General features: G+C 33.2%; 2 protein-coding genes across 10 annotated transcripts; both read right to left on the reverse strand.

Annotated features, from left to right (window-relative positions):
* Positions 1-2,942: 2,942 nt before the first annotated feature.
* LOC139994087 (uncharacterized) lies at positions 2,943-9,129 on the reverse strand. Of its 6 annotated transcripts, none has more exons than XM_072016411.1 (12): positions 8,511-9,129; positions 7,223-7,395; positions 6,928-7,151; positions 6,490-6,854; positions 6,235-6,404; positions 5,973-6,109; positions 5,757-5,907; positions 5,531-5,672; positions 5,193-5,465; positions 4,841-5,111; positions 4,515-4,748; positions 2,943-4,426 (listed from the first exon to the last, which is right to left on the reverse strand). In XM_072016411.1, the coding sequence occupies exons 2-12, from the start codon at positions 7,350-7,352 to the stop codon at positions 4,367-4,369; spliced, it is 2,157 nt and encodes a 718-aa protein (XP_071872512.1). In that variant the 5' UTR covers positions 7,353-7,395; positions 8,511-9,129; the 3' UTR covers positions 2,943-4,366. The 6 variants fall into 6 exon arrangements, with proteins under 6 accessions (XP_071872512.1, XP_071872531.1, XP_071872522.1 ...); XM_072016430.1 differs by having other exon boundaries at positions 8,322-9,129; XM_072016421.1 differs by having other exon boundaries at positions 8,304-9,129.
* A 3,486-nt stretch (positions 9,130-12,615) lies between these two features.
* LOC139994069 (uncharacterized) lies at positions 12,616-19,256 on the reverse strand. 4 transcript variants are annotated; one of them, XM_072016375.1, is made up of 13 exons: positions 18,623-19,256; positions 17,224-17,396; positions 16,927-17,150; positions 16,493-16,857; positions 16,238-16,407; positions 15,970-16,106; positions 15,754-15,904; positions 15,527-15,668; positions 15,161-15,433; positions 14,943-15,079; positions 14,559-14,698; positions 14,222-14,473; positions 12,616-14,129 (listed from the first exon to the last, which is right to left on the reverse strand). In XM_072016375.1, exons 2-13 carry the CDS (start codon positions 17,351-17,353, stop codon positions 14,070-14,072), a joined length of 2,181 nt encoding a protein of 726 aa, XP_071872476.1. In that variant the 5' UTR covers positions 17,354-17,396; positions 18,623-19,256; the 3' UTR covers positions 12,616-14,069. The 4 variants fall into 4 exon arrangements, with proteins under 4 accessions (XP_071872476.1, XP_071872466.1, XP_071872484.1 ...); XM_072016365.1 differs by having other exon boundaries at positions 18,483-19,256; XM_072016383.1 differs by having other exon boundaries at positions 14,559-14,674; positions 18,483-19,255.
* Positions 19,257-19,454: the final 198 nt, after the last annotated feature.

Here is a 19,454-nt window from a genome sequence, read left to right on the forward strand (position 1 = left end):
TCGTTAATGTACAAAGAGTTAAAATAGAAAGCGTATTGCTCTTTATTTTAAATCTAAACACCTATCGATTAATATTCGTTGTACTTGTGTAAAGAAATTCAATTTTCCCATGAACAAAAGTTTTCCTCTGTAAAAGAAAGCGACTCTAGACTTTCGACCAACTTTCATACCAAGAATTACCCCGCTCGAGAGGGTTACCTCGTTACCGACACACCCTGTGGTTTAAAAGGTTTCGCTCGTTAACCTGTGATCTCCGTGAATAAACGCGTCGTGTAACAAAGCCATACGATCCGTCGATTTAAACAACGGTAGACGTTTCTCAGGACAATACGCGTTTTGTAGATCGTGGAGAACAAAACGGGCGTGCTTAATATGCTCCACGTCTTATCATGGAATCGCACGCGAGGCGGTCTCTTCGTCACGCAAAACGACGCTCGTAAAGAGATCTTGGAAAACACATATACGTATCTACGTTCGATGTTGCCGCCAGCGTTTCCTATTTATTCATTCAATATCTTCGAATGTATATACGAATGCTTGTAGTTGTACGATTATATTATACTCGCGTCGAGAATCCGGTCAGGCTACCATCGACCGATATCACGCGATCATTGATATTTTAATTAGGGAATTAGTTATGTGATCTGACGTAAAACGAAGTGACTCAATATTGAGCATCATTTAAAATGATCTCAGAGTTATATTTACTTTAGGAAAGATATCTAAATATCGAAAATCTTTTTTCATTTTCGAATGGTTTCGTGCGATGGCTTTCACTATTTTCTCTTTTTCTTTAGTAATTGAGAAGTTCGTTAAAAAAAAATTATCCTTGTCCAGATATCGAATCGAACAAATTATTGAAAAATATACATCTATTAATCATCATTGTTACAATTTTATTTTGACCTTCTGCAGCAAAGTAAAAATCAAGATACTTATCCACGCTTTTCGATTAACTAATAAGCTAGGTTACTATCTTCAATCGGTAAGAGAAGATCTATTTCACGTTATAGAATTGAAAATTCTGGAAAATATATAGAAACGCAATGGAAGAATACACAAGTTGATTGCCAGTCTAAAATATCGCAGCGTATATTTTATTCATTCATCGTCCCCGCCGCTGTCTCGAACGTTTCGTTTGTTCATTGAATTCTAACGTTCGATTCACGTTGCATACGGGCGGAGAGCAGCACATGGATTCCCACAGCGACGAACGCGGTTAGGTCATCATTGTCCATGGTCATGGGCCGTCTAGGTGGTCCTCGTGAAAAGGAAACTGCATAATATATGCACACGCGTTTTATTGCGGCACGCGGGCAAACGCATAAAGGAAAGGCAACCGCATTATGCGCGACACGAGTTCACCGACACGCTGGTTTATCTTATGCGCTGTGATGGAATCAGACATGACGCAAGTAGTGCCAGGACAATTTTTTGTTTATTTTCTTTTCTCTTCTTCGTTCGAAACACCTTACAAAAATTAAACCTCTCGGTCAAACAATTTTTTTAAATGATATTTTCTTTTTTTACAACTATTTTACAATAAACAGAGAGATTCGTCTGCATAGAATGAACAGTAAACTTGATGTTATATCGTATATATTCGATATTATAATAATTTTCATGTATTTAACAATGGCTTCGCGATACAAATCTTCGAGGCTTTGCATCGAAATCGATTTCATGAGATTGAGATATCTGATCTAGACTGGTCGCACGATGTCGTTGGACCAAAATGTATTCTCACACCGATATGAATTTTCAGGTGGTTAGTAAGCTCTTCTGCGTAGAAACCACCGATATATACCATCGTGTAAAAGAAGGACCGTGGGAGGCGAAGAGAGTGCATTCGCGTGGGCCTGTATCCTGTGCCACGTCCATTTGTCCCCGTGTCCGTTTCGTTTGTCGACAGTAGTATGTATGCGCTGTCGAGATTATCTTTTGGTGGAAAACGAGTCACCGTAAATCGTATAGCGCGTTACGGTCTTTCGTCTTTTATAGTAAGCCTAGCAGAAGGATAAACCGCCCCTGCCGAGTAAAGATTAATTAAACGTATCATCGCGTGTTTAAAATTTTACTTTGCATTATCCTAATTGTTACGTATGGAATATGTAACGTAGATATTAGAAGAATCAAAGTTCATGTACATAAGGAAGAGTAATGATAGTTCACTTACTTTACATATTTGTTTCTTTCTCTTTCAAGGTACTGTTATCAGTTTGAGGCGGATATACAACAGGGTTAATACTCGCTACCAGCAAATATGCCAACGTTAGGCGAATCGTTTGCACGCACGAAATTATATACACGTATTGTTACATCCGCTTTCATTCGACATTCCTTTGAAAGAGAGATTATTATTACGTCCTACGGACGCATCAGGAATACAAATGAAAGGCGTGAACTATCGAGTGGGTAAAAAAGGGGAAATTAGCATAACGTCTCGAATCATAAATTACACTTATATTGTCAAAAATTGATCGCAGAAGTAGATATTATATTTTTTATATATATAAGATATATATATATCTTAGAAATTAGTACAGCTGTAGATTAATTAACAATATATAGTTGTATTTTTCCTCACTTGTTATCACTCGCTTTTAATGTAGTAATTGTAAATACAAAAGAATTCACTTCTTATGAACCGTAGACTATCGCGTGTTCTATAAATGTACCCTGATAAACGAGACGATATAATACGTATGTATGTATAGGGTTAACGACCGCAGGGGGTGCAGTTGGGTGCGGCTTTTCCTAATATCGTTAAAGGTGGGAGCAAACGTTTCACCGATTATTTACAGGATACAAAGCAAATAGACAATTGTGTTAGAACGTCTATAAGCGTTGCTCGGAGTAATAGGTGTGATGTGTATAATGAATAATTAAATTTCTAACAAATATCAAAACGATAATTCATGGACGGAAATAATGTGCGCAAGTATCGTCGAAGACAAAATGTTTATTATAGAGAACATGCTACACCACTTTTTCTTTGGGATATTGTATGATAGTGCTCCAATTTGAATAGCACAAAATTAGCAACTGCTCATTTACAATAGTATATACTATTGTATATACAATTTTACAAGAATGTTACAATGTCAATTTCTCTTGATATTGGATTGATAGAAAATTGTCGTTTCATGGATGCTATGCGATCAAAAAACTATACAATAATCTAATCTGTCAACAAAACGCAAACAGATTCAATTGTTTAAAAGTTTTGTCCTTCTTTACAAACATACGTAATATTTTCTTATTAGTATATTCATGTTTTGCTATAATGGTTACGATCAACGTGGAAAAAAGGTGCATTCTAAAAATTCTATCTTTTGGAGAGAATGTAATTAATAAAAGAGAAATAAAAAATTATTGTAATTCTAATAATTATAAGATTACACTTAACTTCAAATTACTTCATGTCATTCATACTTTATCTTATATCCGCAAAACACTTGATCTTACAATCATAATCGTTAACAGTATATCATTAATATTCATTCTACTTATGCATAGAATGACCGTGTATTATTACTATAAAATACTCCTATACAATCACAAATGTAACATCTTTCAAGTCAATTAAAAATTTCTAACTTTTTTGTTTTGTTGCATTACATATTACTTATGTACATTCCTATAAATATACAGACATCATTTATATTAAATAACACAAAATTCGATCGACCGTTAAATTTACCACTTATATTCCCTCTAATTATTTATAGAATACGATGTTTATTTATAAAATGAAATATAATGGCAAGTATGTATATACATTGGAGCCTCGCATAATTCTGCAATTTCAGTTACATTAACCATCAACAATGAACGATCAATGTCAACACTTTGCTACATTCTATGTTTTTATGTTAACGTTTATTAAATGGTTGATTTAAAAATATTAGATCAATCTATGCTGATAATATGTCCGATCTTATTTGCAAAGGTTTCGCTGATTTAAAATTTTCAAAGCACAAGTTTTACTGAAAATGAAGTAAAATTATAATTAGGTGTATACGAAAGTAATGACCGTAAATTGGCAACGCGTGCATATTACCGAGTAAAAATTTGCCATTACTTTCTTGCACAACTAATATAATTGTACATTCACTTTATATATTACTAAACCACAAAACTGTTTCTTCATAAACTATTACGTATGTCTAACACACTAATGGCAAAGGATGTTCTTGTACTATTCGTATAGACCACGCTGGATCCGAAAATTGGCTCCATTGGAGCTATTCACAGAGTCTTTAAATAATATTAAACAGCACTCACAGTACATACACTGTTACTGCGAGAGAGATAAGACATTTGACTATTACATAGATAGATTTCCTCATACTCATTCTTCTTATTAAGAAATTGTATGCAATATATTTATATTACCATTGGCTTCTTCTTCTTCCTCCTCTTCCTGAATAAATATAACAAATTCACGTCATAATTAATCATACCTTTAAATGGCAAATCATAAAGACCATAAAAAAATAAAATTTACTTACCTCGTCAAAACCAAAACATGTTTCCATTTCTTTCTGTAATTTTGGATCGCTCTGCATGTTCCGCGACAAAGATTTAGTACACGTTTCTGGTTCCATTTTCAACTCATCTATTTCTATATCTTCTTCTTTTACTTCATCTCCTTCCTCAATTTTACCAGTTACAATGCCACTTTCTTGACTCAAAGGATCTTGCATCAATAAATCTCCATCTTCGTTAGCTACAACAGCCATTTGCTAAACAAGAATGAAAAAATTATATTTTATATACAAATGTATACATAAACATTATAAACTAATATGCTTTTAACATTGCTTATAACACATACTTGATCAGTTCCTTGATTGTCAGCTAGCTGTATGACCTCCAATACAACGTATTGCTGACCATCACTTCCCTCGACTGCCATCACATCATCTTCATCTTCTTCTTCATAATCTTTAAGCTTAGTAGCTAAATCATCTGTCATGACCTCGACTCTTTGCCCGTCTATTATTTGAATCTTTTTCTGTCTTCCCATCTTCAATGCTTGTTGCTTTTCTTGAATGGATGACTCTGGATCATGCACAGCCATATGTCGAATTAGGTTTCCTTTATGCCTAAATAGCAAAACTTATATGCATACAACTGTATTTTCCTCTGTATTTTTACGTAATATGTGCACAACAAATATTACGTACCTGAACGATCGTTCACATTCAGGGCATTGATGTGACTTCTCTTGAGGTGCAGGAGGAACATAAGAAGGATTATGATACAAGTTACAATGCCGTTTAAGAAGTTGTTTTTGTCTGAATGATTGAAAGCAATGATCACATTGATATGGTTTTTGGTCAGTATGAATTAACATGTGGCTTTCGAGATGGCGCTCGGATATAGAAGCATATGGGCATAAATCACATTTATAACATTTTTCCCCTTCGTGAGTTTTACTATGCAGTTTGTAGCTATATCTAAAATGATAAAATACATTATATGTTTTATGTTTGGGATATATAACAGTCCAGCTTTCCCATACCTGTCTGGGAATGATTTTCCACAGCGTTTACATTTCAAAGGTTTATCAGAGGTGTGTAATTTTTGTACATGAATTCTGAGATCTGTTTTTCTCCTACAAGTTACTGGACATAATTCACATTGAAAGACTGGCTTGTTCCCAACTATAACATATATTATTATAAACAGAATAGCAAAAAATTACATAACAAAATTTACAACTTTTAACATGTAAAGTATCAACGTACCGTTATGTATTAATTTGTGAGCTTTTAAGCTGTTAGATTGGGTAAATCTTGCTTGACAAAAATCACACTCGTATGGTTTTTCTCCTGTATGTATGCGCAAATGGCGTTTTAGCTTGAAAGTATCAGGACTTGCATATGTACAATGCGGACACTGTAATGTAATAATAATTTTATGGTCGTAATTAACACTTCTTAAGGTATAAGTATACAATATACCTGATATGGACGTTCGCCTGTATGACACCGAATATGACGATGGAGTTTAGACAATTCAACAGATGCATAGTCACATTCAGGACATTTATGTGGCTTTTCATGGGTGTGTCTATATCGAACATGTCTAACAAGTTCACCTATAAATTTAATACTGTAATGATTATTGTGCCTCTGCATACCAATATTTTTTAATTGTTTAATAATAGTAGGACAAATGATTATCGAAAAAACAAGGAAGAAAATGTCTACAAATATTTTGTACCAGAAGTTGTGAATGCACTTTCACAAAATTTACAACGATGTGGCTTGGTCCCAGTATGCGTATTAACATGATTTTGAAGCGAGGCCAGTGTTTTAAATCCTCTTTCACAAACGCTACATTTATGTGGCCTTTCCTCAGAATGTGATTTCATATGTCGTGATAGCAGATATCTATATCATATGCAGAATAAGAAATTGTTTGGAAGTTAATTAAATTTTGATTATGGTATGATTTGAGATAAACTAAAAAAATTACCGTTTTGGACTTGTGTAGTTACAGTAATTACACATATGAGCTTGAGTAACAGTTTGGGACTTCTTAGGTAAAATTTTTACAATTTTAGTTTTGTCATCTTCTGCTTCTGATTCCACAGGTACTTCATTATCTTCATTATCTTCAAAGTCATAAACTGTAAGATCTTGTTCTCCTTTTCCTTCTTCGCCTTCAGTTCCCTCTTGCTCTACCAGTCTGCTTTCCTTATCCTCGTCATTTGGTTGTTCAACTATTAGTACATAACTGACTTCATCAGAATTAGTATCAGATGGTACAATAGTAACTGTTTGATACGGATCTCCAGAATTGATTACAACCTCGTTATTTTCATTACTAGCTACCTGCCCCTATAAAAGACAATATATTTTCATAGTAATAATATAACCATGGCACTCCATGAACAAAGATAATTTTACTTACATCTTCATCACCATCAACATTTTCTAATTCTCCAATTTCATGGAATTCTTCTTCTTCAAGTGTTTCTTCTTCATTTTGTACATCTGCTTCTTGTACTTCTTGGATTTGTACCTGTGTCATCACAGGTGTTTCATCATTGTTTGCTTGGTAGTAATATTGACCAGACTGATCAACAAAGTAAGTTCCACCCTCTTCACCACTTGATAATCCTTCCACTTGTTGTACTATAATAGAAAGTTTTAATAAACGTATGCCTTTTGTAAAAGATATAGAAAATTCATTTGAAAATACTAACACTGTACATGTTGCAATTGCTCCCCTTGACCTCCTTCTATTTCTCTATTAAATGTTTCTAAGTAAGTCTGTATCTCTGTTACAGATTCTTGCTCCTCTTCTAACTTAATCGTTGTTACATTACTTGTCATGGTCAAATCATTAACTCATAAAAGTGTACTTTCTCTCATTAGTCTAAAACAACAATAAATGTATTTTTTATTCAATGGTTTAAATAAATAAAGCCATTACTTTTATACAGTTTACCTTATATTATTATTTATTTTAGCAACAAAACTTAAAATTAAATATGTATTTGCATATTTTCTTACAAATTTTCAATAGATCTCTATGTTAAAACAAAGTTGTAATTTATGCTAACTACACAATCATTCTAAAAAACATAATACTATATGTATACACATACATACTACATCTAATTGATAAGAGAGTATTTATATATATATTCAATCACTTATGACTTGAAAATTAAAAAATACACCGTGCAACATATAGTTCTCAAAATAAAAAACTTAAATATCTATATAAATAAATATCATTAAGGATATGCGATCTTTTAAATATTTATCGAATTACTATTGGAATGCTATAAAGTCCAAACATCATACAAATGAAATATGACAATATTCGTGTCGCAAGAATCCATAAGTGTAAGCGGTTTTGCATTCGAGTACATCCGAAAACACGTGAATACATAAGAATATTCGGAAATAGTCGAAATATGGGATCACCACTAGTCTATCGGTGGGAAAGCACAAGACATCATGAATCATGAATCGTGCAAAATTAAAGGAAAATCAATACATTGAGGTAAAGAAATTGAAGATACGAAAGAGCGAATGAATGACAGGGATCGAAAGTGATTCAATTCATCATGCGTTGGAATCCTCGTAATCGAGGATCAGTGTTATATCATTGGAAAGTCAAACAAGATTGAAAGATAGGTGCGACACACGCTGCCGCGAAATGCCATGTAACTCGCGAAGCGGGTAATGCGAACGAGGATGATGACATGGGCAAAATGTGATTGCGCGTTTAAGGAGCATGTGGAAATTCGTAGCAGGCCTCCACGGTTTTCAAACCGTAGACTTTCGTCAGACATCGGAAGTTCCGAAGTTGCGCATTCTGTCGGAAAGCTTTAAGACAACACGGATGCTTTCGATCACAGGACACAGGGGGCATTAACAACAAAAATTTCAGAAAATTATCACCGTCGGCGCTGTCATCAATGTAGAGGACGCAACGGAAGGGTGTACTATCCGTTCTGCTGCGTGCTGGATATAACTTACCAATCTTTTGCGTTTAGCTCGCGAGCGGCTGACACAGGTCTCTTCAAATGCCACTAAAAACCGTCTTTCTTCACACAAAATCCAGTTTCCACGTTGTGCTAAGTTCACTTACAACACAAAATCTCCAAATATTCGTTAACCTCGTAAAGTCGAAAACGTTCGTGTGAGGGCGTTGTATGTGATCCGGAGGACAATATGGCCGATCCAACTACGAATGTTCAAATACTGCGCGTTGGTAACTGCGCACTGAGGCGCCGGACGATTGTCGTTTTAGGTACTTCCGGACATTAAACTTATCTAGATCTTACCCGATCTTACCAATTAATGTCCATTTTTCTATGCATCCGGTTTTCATGTTTGAGCATGCCACGGTTTATTTAGTAATACGATGCTATTGGTAAATGCAGCTTGATAAAATCGAGATTTTAACGATCTCATACTTGCAAGTGAAAATACTTACATTTGATGAAAGAAAAAAATATCTGATGCCATATGAAAGTAGCTAAGAGAGAAGAGAAATTAAAAATCTTAGTGATGAGACCAACACCTATTTACTTATATGAAATATTGTTACTTTTTCCTAAATGGTTAGTAATTGACGTATTTTGATGAGCAAAATACATATACAATGATGACATTAACATTGCTTTCTTTGCATGTTGGATATTAAAAAATTATATACATACATATGTATACTATAATTAATCGAACATTTGTTAGATGCATTGTTAAAATCGCTTCAAATAATTGGCATATATCTTATTTTTACAAATTGAAATATCACAATTTTTGCATAATTTTAATGATGTAATGGAGGTCAAGCATAAGGTACAAAAAATATCGACTTTCAATCACTTTTGTAATATGTATTTACATTTTGCAGATGAACTCTATTTTTAAATGGAAACCTTCTTTTGTTTTATACATGTCGAATTCTCTCATCATTCTATTAAAAAAAAGTATTAGGATAATACTGTCGAAAATTGATTAGTTTAAAAGGTATTTTAGCTTTAATTTTGTAGAATATCATATGAAAAACAAGGGAAAACGAAACACAATACTTTTGTGTTTATGTTTTCTTTGTCTTACATATCATAAATTTCAAAAATTAAAGTTAGAATATCTTTTAAATTAGTTAGTTTTGGACGATATTACTCTAATACTATTTCTCGTAGAGACAACTAACAGCAAAATACATATGCACTTTTACATTTGCAAAAAGATATTATCATGAATATACAGTTTGTCACTTTTTACTTTTTCATTTTTTCTTCATACTCGTCATTTAAGAGAAACACGTCGAGAACTAATAGCGTGAATATGCTGCATACTTATTGTGTATAAATACACTATTTGGTAAGTGTAAATTAGCAACTTAAATAATAAATGTAATATTATAGTAATAGAATTCCATGTGTTACGTCGCGTGAGTCAGTACCTGCGACGTCCCTCATGGTCAGGCCTCCGAGGCCCGCACCTCGTCACACTGACCTGCAATAAACCCAAGGAACCACCATAGCCCACATCTGTTAGCAATAAAATTGTATTCTTTATACATATTTGGTCTATGAGTGGTCCCAAAAAAGGATCCTTAGGTTTATTGCATGCTCACACTCATTACGGAGAAAGCGGAGGTTTGCCCAGCGAGATAGCGGGTTTTTCCCAAAGACATAAACACCCGTGAGTCATATTTGCCGAGGACTGTTCCCTCGTATTTGATTTATTAACATTGGTAATATCCAATGGTCATCGCGGATCGTTACCCTCACTTTTCTACCGAAAAGCGTAAATAACGAATCCGCGTTCCTAGTTCAGAAGGGCACATCCTCACCGAGCTTTCCTCCATAAGTGATATGCGACAAAAGTCAGTCAAGTTCTTGCCTCTCTAACAACCACGTCTAGCAACCTTCGGGTTCATCAACACGCCTTCCAAACACGGTCTGTAATCCAGTATAAATAAATACATTTATAATATAACTGTGAAGTCCAGTTATATTCCAACCCAATCACCCTTTATTCTCCCACAAGAAATAAGGGGATCGTCTAATTCGTGGTGTCGATTCGTGCAATCGTAGCGGGAATTTACGACTCCCGTTGACGCGCTATAACGCGACTGTCTCCCCGCGACTGGACGAAAATACACCATGATTCTTATAAAAAGTATATGATTAAACAATAAACTGTTTTCACAAAATAGTGCAATTTATTAACACATTTTATAAAATTATTGTGAATGAAATATTTACGTATGCTATATTATACGAATTTGATACCAAGAATTGCATCGTGTGTATAACATAAAAAAATCTTCCTATAATTGTTTTATTTAATCAGTTGAAAGTATTAATGAGCTATTTAAATAAAAGAATTAATATTAAATAATTTGTGATATTAAATTACAAATGACAAGGAAGGTAAATTACAATATCTTTGAGGCCTCATCAATGTAGAGAACGCAACAAAAGAAGTAATGTTCATTCTGCTATATGCTGCGTGCTGGAAATGGATTAGTGATAGATAGTGGAGCTTTTTGCGTCCAGTTTGCATTCATTTGCCAATAGTCTCCTCAAATACCGCTAAAAATCGTCTTTTTTCACATGGGATCGTGTTTCCACGTTATGTTTAATTTGTTTACCATACAAAATCTTCAAATATTGGCTTACTTTGTAAAGTCAAAGACGTTCGTGTGAGGGCGTTGTATACTACCCGGAAAACTATATGGCCGATAGAAGTACGAATATTCAAATCGTTGAAGTCCCTTGAAATACTGCGCATTAGTAACTGCGCACTGACACGCTGGACAACTATCTCTTTAGGTAGACCCTATCTAGATCTTACCTTTTTCCTGTTTCTATGCATTCGGTTTCCACTTACTAAAGTTTGAACATGCAATGGTTGAATTCAGTTAACAATACGAAGCTATCGACAAACGTTCGGATAATCGGAAATATAAGTTCATTTCGTATACTTAAGTACGGACCCAAAGGTGGTAAGAAGAGGGTAAAATTTGTTTTACATAATAATCGTATTTCTATGTCCATTAAAGTTAATGAGGTGAAATTCGGCATATGAACTCATTAAAAATAAACGAACACGTGTTTGACCAGTTTTCAAAATTAGATACTTAAAGAGTATTCAACCGGAGGCTAATAAATATAATTCAAATACTGTGCTAGCGAAACCGCGAGTGAACAGCTAGTATATTATATATATTATAATTATTTGGGTATTCGTTAGATATAATATTAAATTCTTTTGAATTCATATCTTGACATATATGATACATCTTGTTTTTACATATTGACATATTATCATTTAATTTTAATAAAACAATTGATTTTGTTTTTTTTATATATTGTTTATTATAAAATGTTGATGATGTGATAAAAGTAGAGGAAGAGATGCAAAATTATTTTTACTTTTAATCACTTTTTTATTATAGCAGTGTAATCTCATATGTTGCATGGAAATAAACAGATTGCAATGCAGAACGTATAGATTTATTATTTGTAGGTAAATATACCTCGATAGGTGTAAATTGGCAACTGTTATAATAAATTTATTATAATAAAAAAATACTTTGACTTGTTTCAAAAATATATGATTCAGCAATAGACTGTTTTCTTGAAGTATGTAGCTTGTTAGCTATATAGCTTGTTATTTATTTCATAAAATTATCGTGAATGAAATATTTATACATGCTATATTATATGAATGTGATATACAAATTTATCACGTGTATCTAACATAAAAAAGACTACAATTCTACCGTTAATCAGTTTAACATATTAGGTAAGTTATGTAAATAAAATAACTAATTTGAAATAATGTCTCTAAATTATAAATTACAAGGATGATATATCTTAAATAAATAGTATGTAGGTATATGTATGAAACATAAAAGTAATTCCAATTAGCCATATTTTTCTTATAATAATAATGCATTTACTTCCTGAATATATTAAATGTCATACATAAACGATCCAAAATATAACGATTGGATCCTGTAGTTCTACATGTTGCTCGGAATAATGTGTGCGTTGAACAATTTCATTCCTAACAAATATCGAAATGATAATTCATCAACAGAAATAATATGCGCAAGTATCATTGACGACTTAATGTTTATTATAAAGAAGATGCTACACCATTTTTTCTTTGGGATATTGTATGAAAGTGCTTCGGCTTGAATAGCACACAATTATCAATTGCTCAATTACAATTGTATAAAAAGTGTACAAGAGCGTAAAAAATTTTTACATTGTTTTTACAGCATCAATTACATTGACGATTTATATAGAATAACTTACGTGCAACAGTTTATGAAAAATTGCGTGTAAGATTACATTTACAAGAAATCGGCTACATAAGAGAAGTCTACGTGTAATCCATATAGATAGGAAATGGTTGTCACTGGATGCTGTGCAATCACAAAATTACACAAGTTAAACTGTCACAAAACGACAATGTAAAAGGATTCAATGAATTAAAAGTTTCATCACTGTTTACAATCATATGTAATATTTTCTTACTAGCCTATTTGCATTTTGTTATAGTAGTTGCAATCATTATGGAAAAGAAGGTGCAGTCTAAACATTTAATGTTCTAAAGGAAACGTAATTAAAAAAGATGAATAAAAAATTATTATAATTATACTAATAATCATTACATTCCGCTTAATATCAAGTTACTTTCTGCCATTCATACCTTATCCTGTATCCACAAAAAATTTGACCTAATAGTCATGGTCATTAATATTATATATAGGTACTTATTTATAGAATAATCGTTTATTAATATTACGAAATACTTCTATACAATCACAAATGTAACATTTGTTAAGTCAATGAAAAATTTCTAACTTTTTATGCTGCATTACGAATTTCTTATTTATGTACATTCCTACATATATGCAGATATCATTCATATTAAATAACTTAAAACTCAATCATCACTATTAAATTTACTGCTTGTCTTTCCTCTAGTTATTTATAGAATATGATGTTTATCCATAAAATGAAATGTAATGGTAAGCATGTATATACATTGCAGCCTCGCATTATTCCGTAATTTTAGTTCCATTAACCACATACCAACAATAATCAATCAATGGAAATGTATTGCTACATTCTACGTTCTTATATTAACATTTACTAAATGACTGATTTAAAAATATTAGGTCAACTTACATTAATAATATATCCGAATGTATTAGTGACGATCTTGTTGACTTACGATTTTCTAAAGCAAATTTTACTGATAATAAAGTAAAATAATATTTTTACATTATTATAATTGTACATTCGCTTCATATTTCACTAAATCATAGAACTACTGTTTTTTCATAAATTATTACATACATCTAATGCACTAGTGGCAAAAAATGTTCTTGTACCATGCGTATGGACCACGCTGGCCCCGAAAATTGGCTCCATTGGAGCTATTCACAGAGTCTTTAAATAATATTAAACAGTACTCGCAGTATGTACGGTGTTACTGCGAAACAGATAAAACATTTGACTATTACATGGATAGATTTTGTCGCATACATTTTTCATATTACGAAATTGTTTGTAATATATTTATATTGCCATTGGCTCCTTCTTCTTCTTCCTCTTCCTAATATTCAATATTACAATAAATTCACGTTATAATAAATCATGCCTATAAATGGCAATTTATGAAGGCGGTAAAAGATTAAATTCACTTACCTCGTCAAAACCGAAACAGGTTTCCATCTCCTTCTGTAATTTTGGATCACTTTGTATGTTCTGAGATGAAGATTTCATAGGAGCTCCTGCTTCTATTTTTAATTCATCCATTTCTATTTCTTCTTCTTCTTCTTCTTCCTCTTCTTCTGCTTCATCTCCTTCTTCGCCTGTACCAGTTACAATCCCACTTTCTTGACTCAAAGGATCTTGCATCATCAAATCTCCATCTTCACTGGCTACTACAGCCATTTGCTAAACGAAGGTGAAACAATCAGAATTATATTCATACATAAACATAATAAACTAATATTTTTTTAGCGTTTGTTATAATACACACTTGATCCGTTCCTTGATTGTCAGCTAGCTGTATAACTTCCAATACAACATATTGTTGACCATCACTTCCTTCGACTGCCATCATATCCTCTTCATCTTCTTCTTCATCTTCGTAACCTTTAAGTTTAGTAGCTAAATCACCTGTTATTATAACACAACACATGGATATTAGTCAATGACCTGAATACAGATCATTGAGTAAGTGTCCCTGTGATTACAATATTTTATGATTATTCGTTCATTGTATATGTGTAGTAAAATTTCCTTTATTCATAAAATTTAAATATTGTTTTAGAAATATCAACTTTGCAACTCGTTCCTAATTATACACATATAAATGAACCAAGTTTCCTTGTTCTGCCTTGCAAGTTTGATGAAACTTTACCTGTCATGACCTCGACTCTCTGTCCATCTATAATTTGAATCTTTTTCTGTCTGCCCATCTTTAATGCTTGTTGCTTTTCTTGAAGAGATGACTCCGGATCATGAACAGCCATATGTCGAATAAGATTCCCTTTATGCCTGAAAAACAAAATACATAGGCATCCAACTGTATTCTCCTCCAAATCTTCACTTGATAAGTGTATCACAAATATTACATACCTAAACGGTCGTTCACATTCAGGGCATTGATGTGTCTTTTCTTGTGGCGGAGGGGGGACATAAGTAGGATTATGATATAAATTATAATGCCGTTTGAGAAGTTGTTTTTGTCTGAATGATTGAAAGCAATGATCACATTGATATGGTTTTTGATCAGTATGAATTAACATGTGGCTCTCGAGATGGCGCTCAGATATAGAAGCATATGGACACAAATCACATTTATAACACTTTTCTCCTTCGTGAGTTTTACTATGCAATTTGTAGCTATATCTACAATGGTAAAATACATTATATGTTTTGTGTTTGCAACATATAATATTTTCACTTTTGTAGCTATTATACAGCCCAGTTTTTGCCACATACCTGTCTGGGAATGATTTTCCACAGCGTTTACATTTCAAAGGTTTATCAGAGGTGTGTAATTTTTGTACATGAATTCTGAGATCTGTTTTTCTTCCACACGTCGTTGGACATAATTCACACTGAAACACTGGTTTGTCACCAACTATAACACATATTATTATAACCATAAATGAAGGACAATTACATAACAAATGTAACAACTTTTAACATGTAAAATATCAACATACCGTTATGTATCAATTTGTGAGCTTTTAAGCTGTTAGACTGAGTAAACCTTGCCTGACAAAAATCACACTCGTATGGTTTTTCTCCTGTATGTATGCGCAAATGGCGTTTTAGCTTGAAAGTATCAGGACTTGCATATGTACAATGCGGACACTGTAATGTAATAATAATTTTATAGTCGTAATTAACACTTCTTAAGGTATAAGTATACAATATACCTGATATGGACGTTCGCCAGTATGACACCGAATATGACGTTTGAGTTTAGACAATTCAACAGATGCATAGTCACATTCATGACATTTATGTGGTTTTTCATGTGTGTGTCTATATCGAACATGTCTAACAAGTTCACCTATAAATTAATACTAATGATGATTACTATGTTTCTGCACTTCAATGCTACTTGTTTCTTTTAATAATACAAGATCAAATGCTTATCAAATGAAAAAAAATATAAAGAGTCCATAAATATTTTGTACTCACCAGAGGTTGTGAATGCACTATCACAAAATTTACAGTGATGTGGCTTGGTCCCAGTATGCGTATTAACATGATTCTGAAGAGAAGCTAGTGTTTTAAATCCTCTTTCACAAACACTACATTTATGTGGCCTTTCCTCAGAATGTGATTTCATATGTCGTGATAGCAGATATCTATATCATATGCAGATTAAGAAATTGTTTACAAGTTAATTAAATTTTGATTATGGTATAATTTGAGACAAACTAAAAAAATTACCGTTTTGGACTTGTGTAGTTACAGTAATTACACATATGAGCTTGAGTAACAGTTTGGGACTTTTTAGGTAAAATTTTTACAATTTTAGTTTTGTCATCTTCTACTTCTGATTCCACAGGTACTTCGTTATCTTCATTATCTTCAAAATCATAAACTGTAAGATCTTGTTCTCCTTCTCCTTCTTCACCTTCTGTTCCTTCTCGTGCTATTGGTTTGCTTTCCTTATCCTCTGCATCAGGTTGCTGAACTATTAGTACATAACTGACTTCACCAGGATTGGTATCAGATGGTACAATAGTAACTGTTTGATACGCATCTCCAGAATTGATTACAACCTCATTATTTCCATTACTCGTTACCTGACCCTATGAAAAACAACATACTTTTATAGTAATGGTATACAGTATTCCATGGACAAAGATAATTTCCCTTACATCTTCATCACCATCAACATTTTCTAATTCTTCAATTTCATGGTATTGTTCTTCTTGAGGTGCTTCTCCATCGTTATTTACATCTGCTTCTTCTACTTCTTGAATTTGAACCTGTGTCATGACAGGCGTTTCATCATTATTTGCTTGGTAGTAATATTGACCAGATTGGTCAACAAAGTAAGTTCCACCTTCTTCTCCACCAGACAGTCCTTCCACTTGTTGCACTATAAGCTAAAGTTTTAATAGAAGCTTGTTCCTTTTATGGTAAATATAGAAAATTCATTTGAAAATACTAACACTGTACATGTTGCAATTGCTCTCCTTGACCTCCTTCTATTTCTCTATTAAATGTTTCTAAGTATGTCTGTATCTCCGTTACAGATTCCTGCTCCTCTTCTAACTTAATTGTTGCTACGTTAGTTGTCATGGTCAAATCATTAATTCATAGAAGACTACTTTCTGTCATTAATCTGAAAGGATAAAAGATGTATTTTTTACTGAATGCTTTGTAAATAAAAGTATCATTTTCAGATAGTTTACCATATATTTTACTTTTCGTGTCATAAAAACATATTGTAATTAGTTATGCATTTGTATATCTTTTTATAATTTTAATGGGGTTATTCTATTGCAAACAAAATCTTATATTTTATGCTAACTACACAATCATCACTTATAGACAACATAGTACTATATATGTACACATATGTACATACTATATCTAATTGTGAAGAAGATGTTTAGTTACATATCTAATCACTCATTGCAATATGCAGTTCTGACATTAAAAAGATTCGAAGATCTACTTGAGTAAATATCCAAGAATATATGGAATCATTTACATAATTATGGAATTATTACAGAAACAACATAGAGTCGAAACATCATATACATAGAATATGATAATCGTTTCGTAAGAATGCGCAAGTGTAATCGGTTTTACTTTCGAGAGCATTCGAAAACACGTGCATGGATTCGGAAATTGCATCAATCACCACTGATATATCAGTGGGAATGCACGAGGCATCATGAGTGGTGTAAAATTAAGGGAAAATAAATATATCTTTGTAAAGAAATTGAAGGTACGGAAGGTACGGATGAACCAGAAGAGACAAGAGCGAATAATTAATAGGATTGACCATGTGTTGGAATCCTCGTAATCGAGCATCGATGTTATATCATTGGAAAGTCAAACGGGATTGACAGAAGCGACGCACGCTACCGCGGAACGCCATGTAACACGCGAAGCGGGTAATGCGAACGATGACGCCATGGGCAAAATGTGATTGCGCCGTGATGGGTGAAGGAGCGTGTGGAAATGGGTAGCGGGCCTCCAGGATTCCATAACCGAGGACTTTTGTCAAACATCGGAGGCTCCGAAGTTGCGCATTCTGTCGGAAAGCTTTTAAGACAACGCGGGTGCTTTCGATTTCAGGACACAGGGGGCATTAACGACAAAAATTTCAGAAAATTATCACCGTCGGCGCTGTCATCAATATGGAGGACGCAACGGAAGGGAATACTGTTCGTTCTGCTACGTGTTGGATATAACTTACCAATCTCTTGCGTTTAGCTCGCGGCCGGCTGGCACAGATCTCTTCAAATACCTTCAAAAATCGTCTTTCTTCACACGGAATCGTGTTTTCACTGTGTGCTAAGTTTGCTTACGACTCGAAACCTCTAAATATTCGCTTACCTCGTAAAGTCGAGAAAGTTCGTGTGAGGGCGTTGTGTAAGACCCGGAGGATAATATGGCCGATCGAACTACGAATGTTCAAATGCTGCGCGTTGATAGCTGCGCACTGGCATGCATCACTCGTCATGTTTACACCGGACGACTGTCGTTTTTAGGTACTTCCGGGTAGTAATTTTACCTATGTATTACCAATTAACTTTTTCCTTTTTTCATGTATTCGGTTTTCACTTACTAAAGCATGTTTATAAGCATACGGCGGTGAAACTACTTTAATAATACTTAGTTACTAGTAAATGTAGCATTGATAATGCTGAGATGTAGGTTCATGGGATATACTTAATGGTGAGGTGCATTAGACAAAATAAAAAAAGTCCACCGCCATGCGAAAAGAGCGGGAAAGCTATAGTTAAGGTAGGGGCAAGGATTAAAAATCTTAGTGGGGAGACCAACACCCATTTACTTATGCGAAATATCACTTTTTCCTAAATGATTAATAACTGATGTACGTTGATGAGAAAATATATACAATGACGATACAATCACATGTTAAGTATTAAAAAACTATATACATATGTATGTGCAATTATTCGAACATTTGTTACGTACAATATTAAATTTTTCTTGTCAAGCATATACAAAAAATGTCTTGACTTTCAATCAGTTTTTTATTGTAACAGTTTTAATCTCATAAGTTTGCATTGAAGTAAACAGATATTACACATTAGTATACTATATGATATATATAAGTTAGTGAGTAAAATAACAAATATGATATTGAAATAAAAGAATACAATGATTTTTAGTAAAAGTATATAATTAAGAAACTGTTTTT

Source organism: Bombus fervidus, chromosome 2 (genome assembly GCF_041682495.2).
Source record: "Bombus fervidus isolate BK054 chromosome 2, iyBomFerv1, whole genome shotgun sequence".
NCBI lineage: Eukaryota > Metazoa > Arthropoda > Insecta > Hymenoptera > Apidae > Bombus > Bombus fervidus.

Coding starts and splice junctions, on each gene's coding strand:
- LOC139994087 (XM_072016411.1), bottom strand. CDS start 7,352: ATGACAAGTAATGTAACAACGATTAAGTTAGAAGAGGAGCAAGAATCT. Junction 5,908..5,972: donor CAGGCGAACGTCCATATCAG/GTATATTGTATA, acceptor ATTACATTACAG/TGTCCGCATTGTACATATGC. Junction 5,466..5,530: donor GGAAAATCATTCCCAGACAG/GTATGGGAAAGC, acceptor TTATCATTTTAG/ATATAGCTACAAACTGCATA.
- LOC139994069 (XM_072016375.1), bottom strand. CDS start 17,353: ATGACAACTAACGTAGCAACAATTAAGTTAGAAGAGGAGCAGGAATCT. Junction 17,151..17,223: donor GCAATTGCAACATGTACAGT/GTTAGTATTTTC, acceptor TTTAGCTTATAG/TGCAACAAGTGGAAGGACTG. Junction 15,905..15,969: donor CTGGCGAACGTCCATATCAG/GTATATTGTATA, acceptor ATTACATTACAG/TGTCCGCATTGTACATATGC.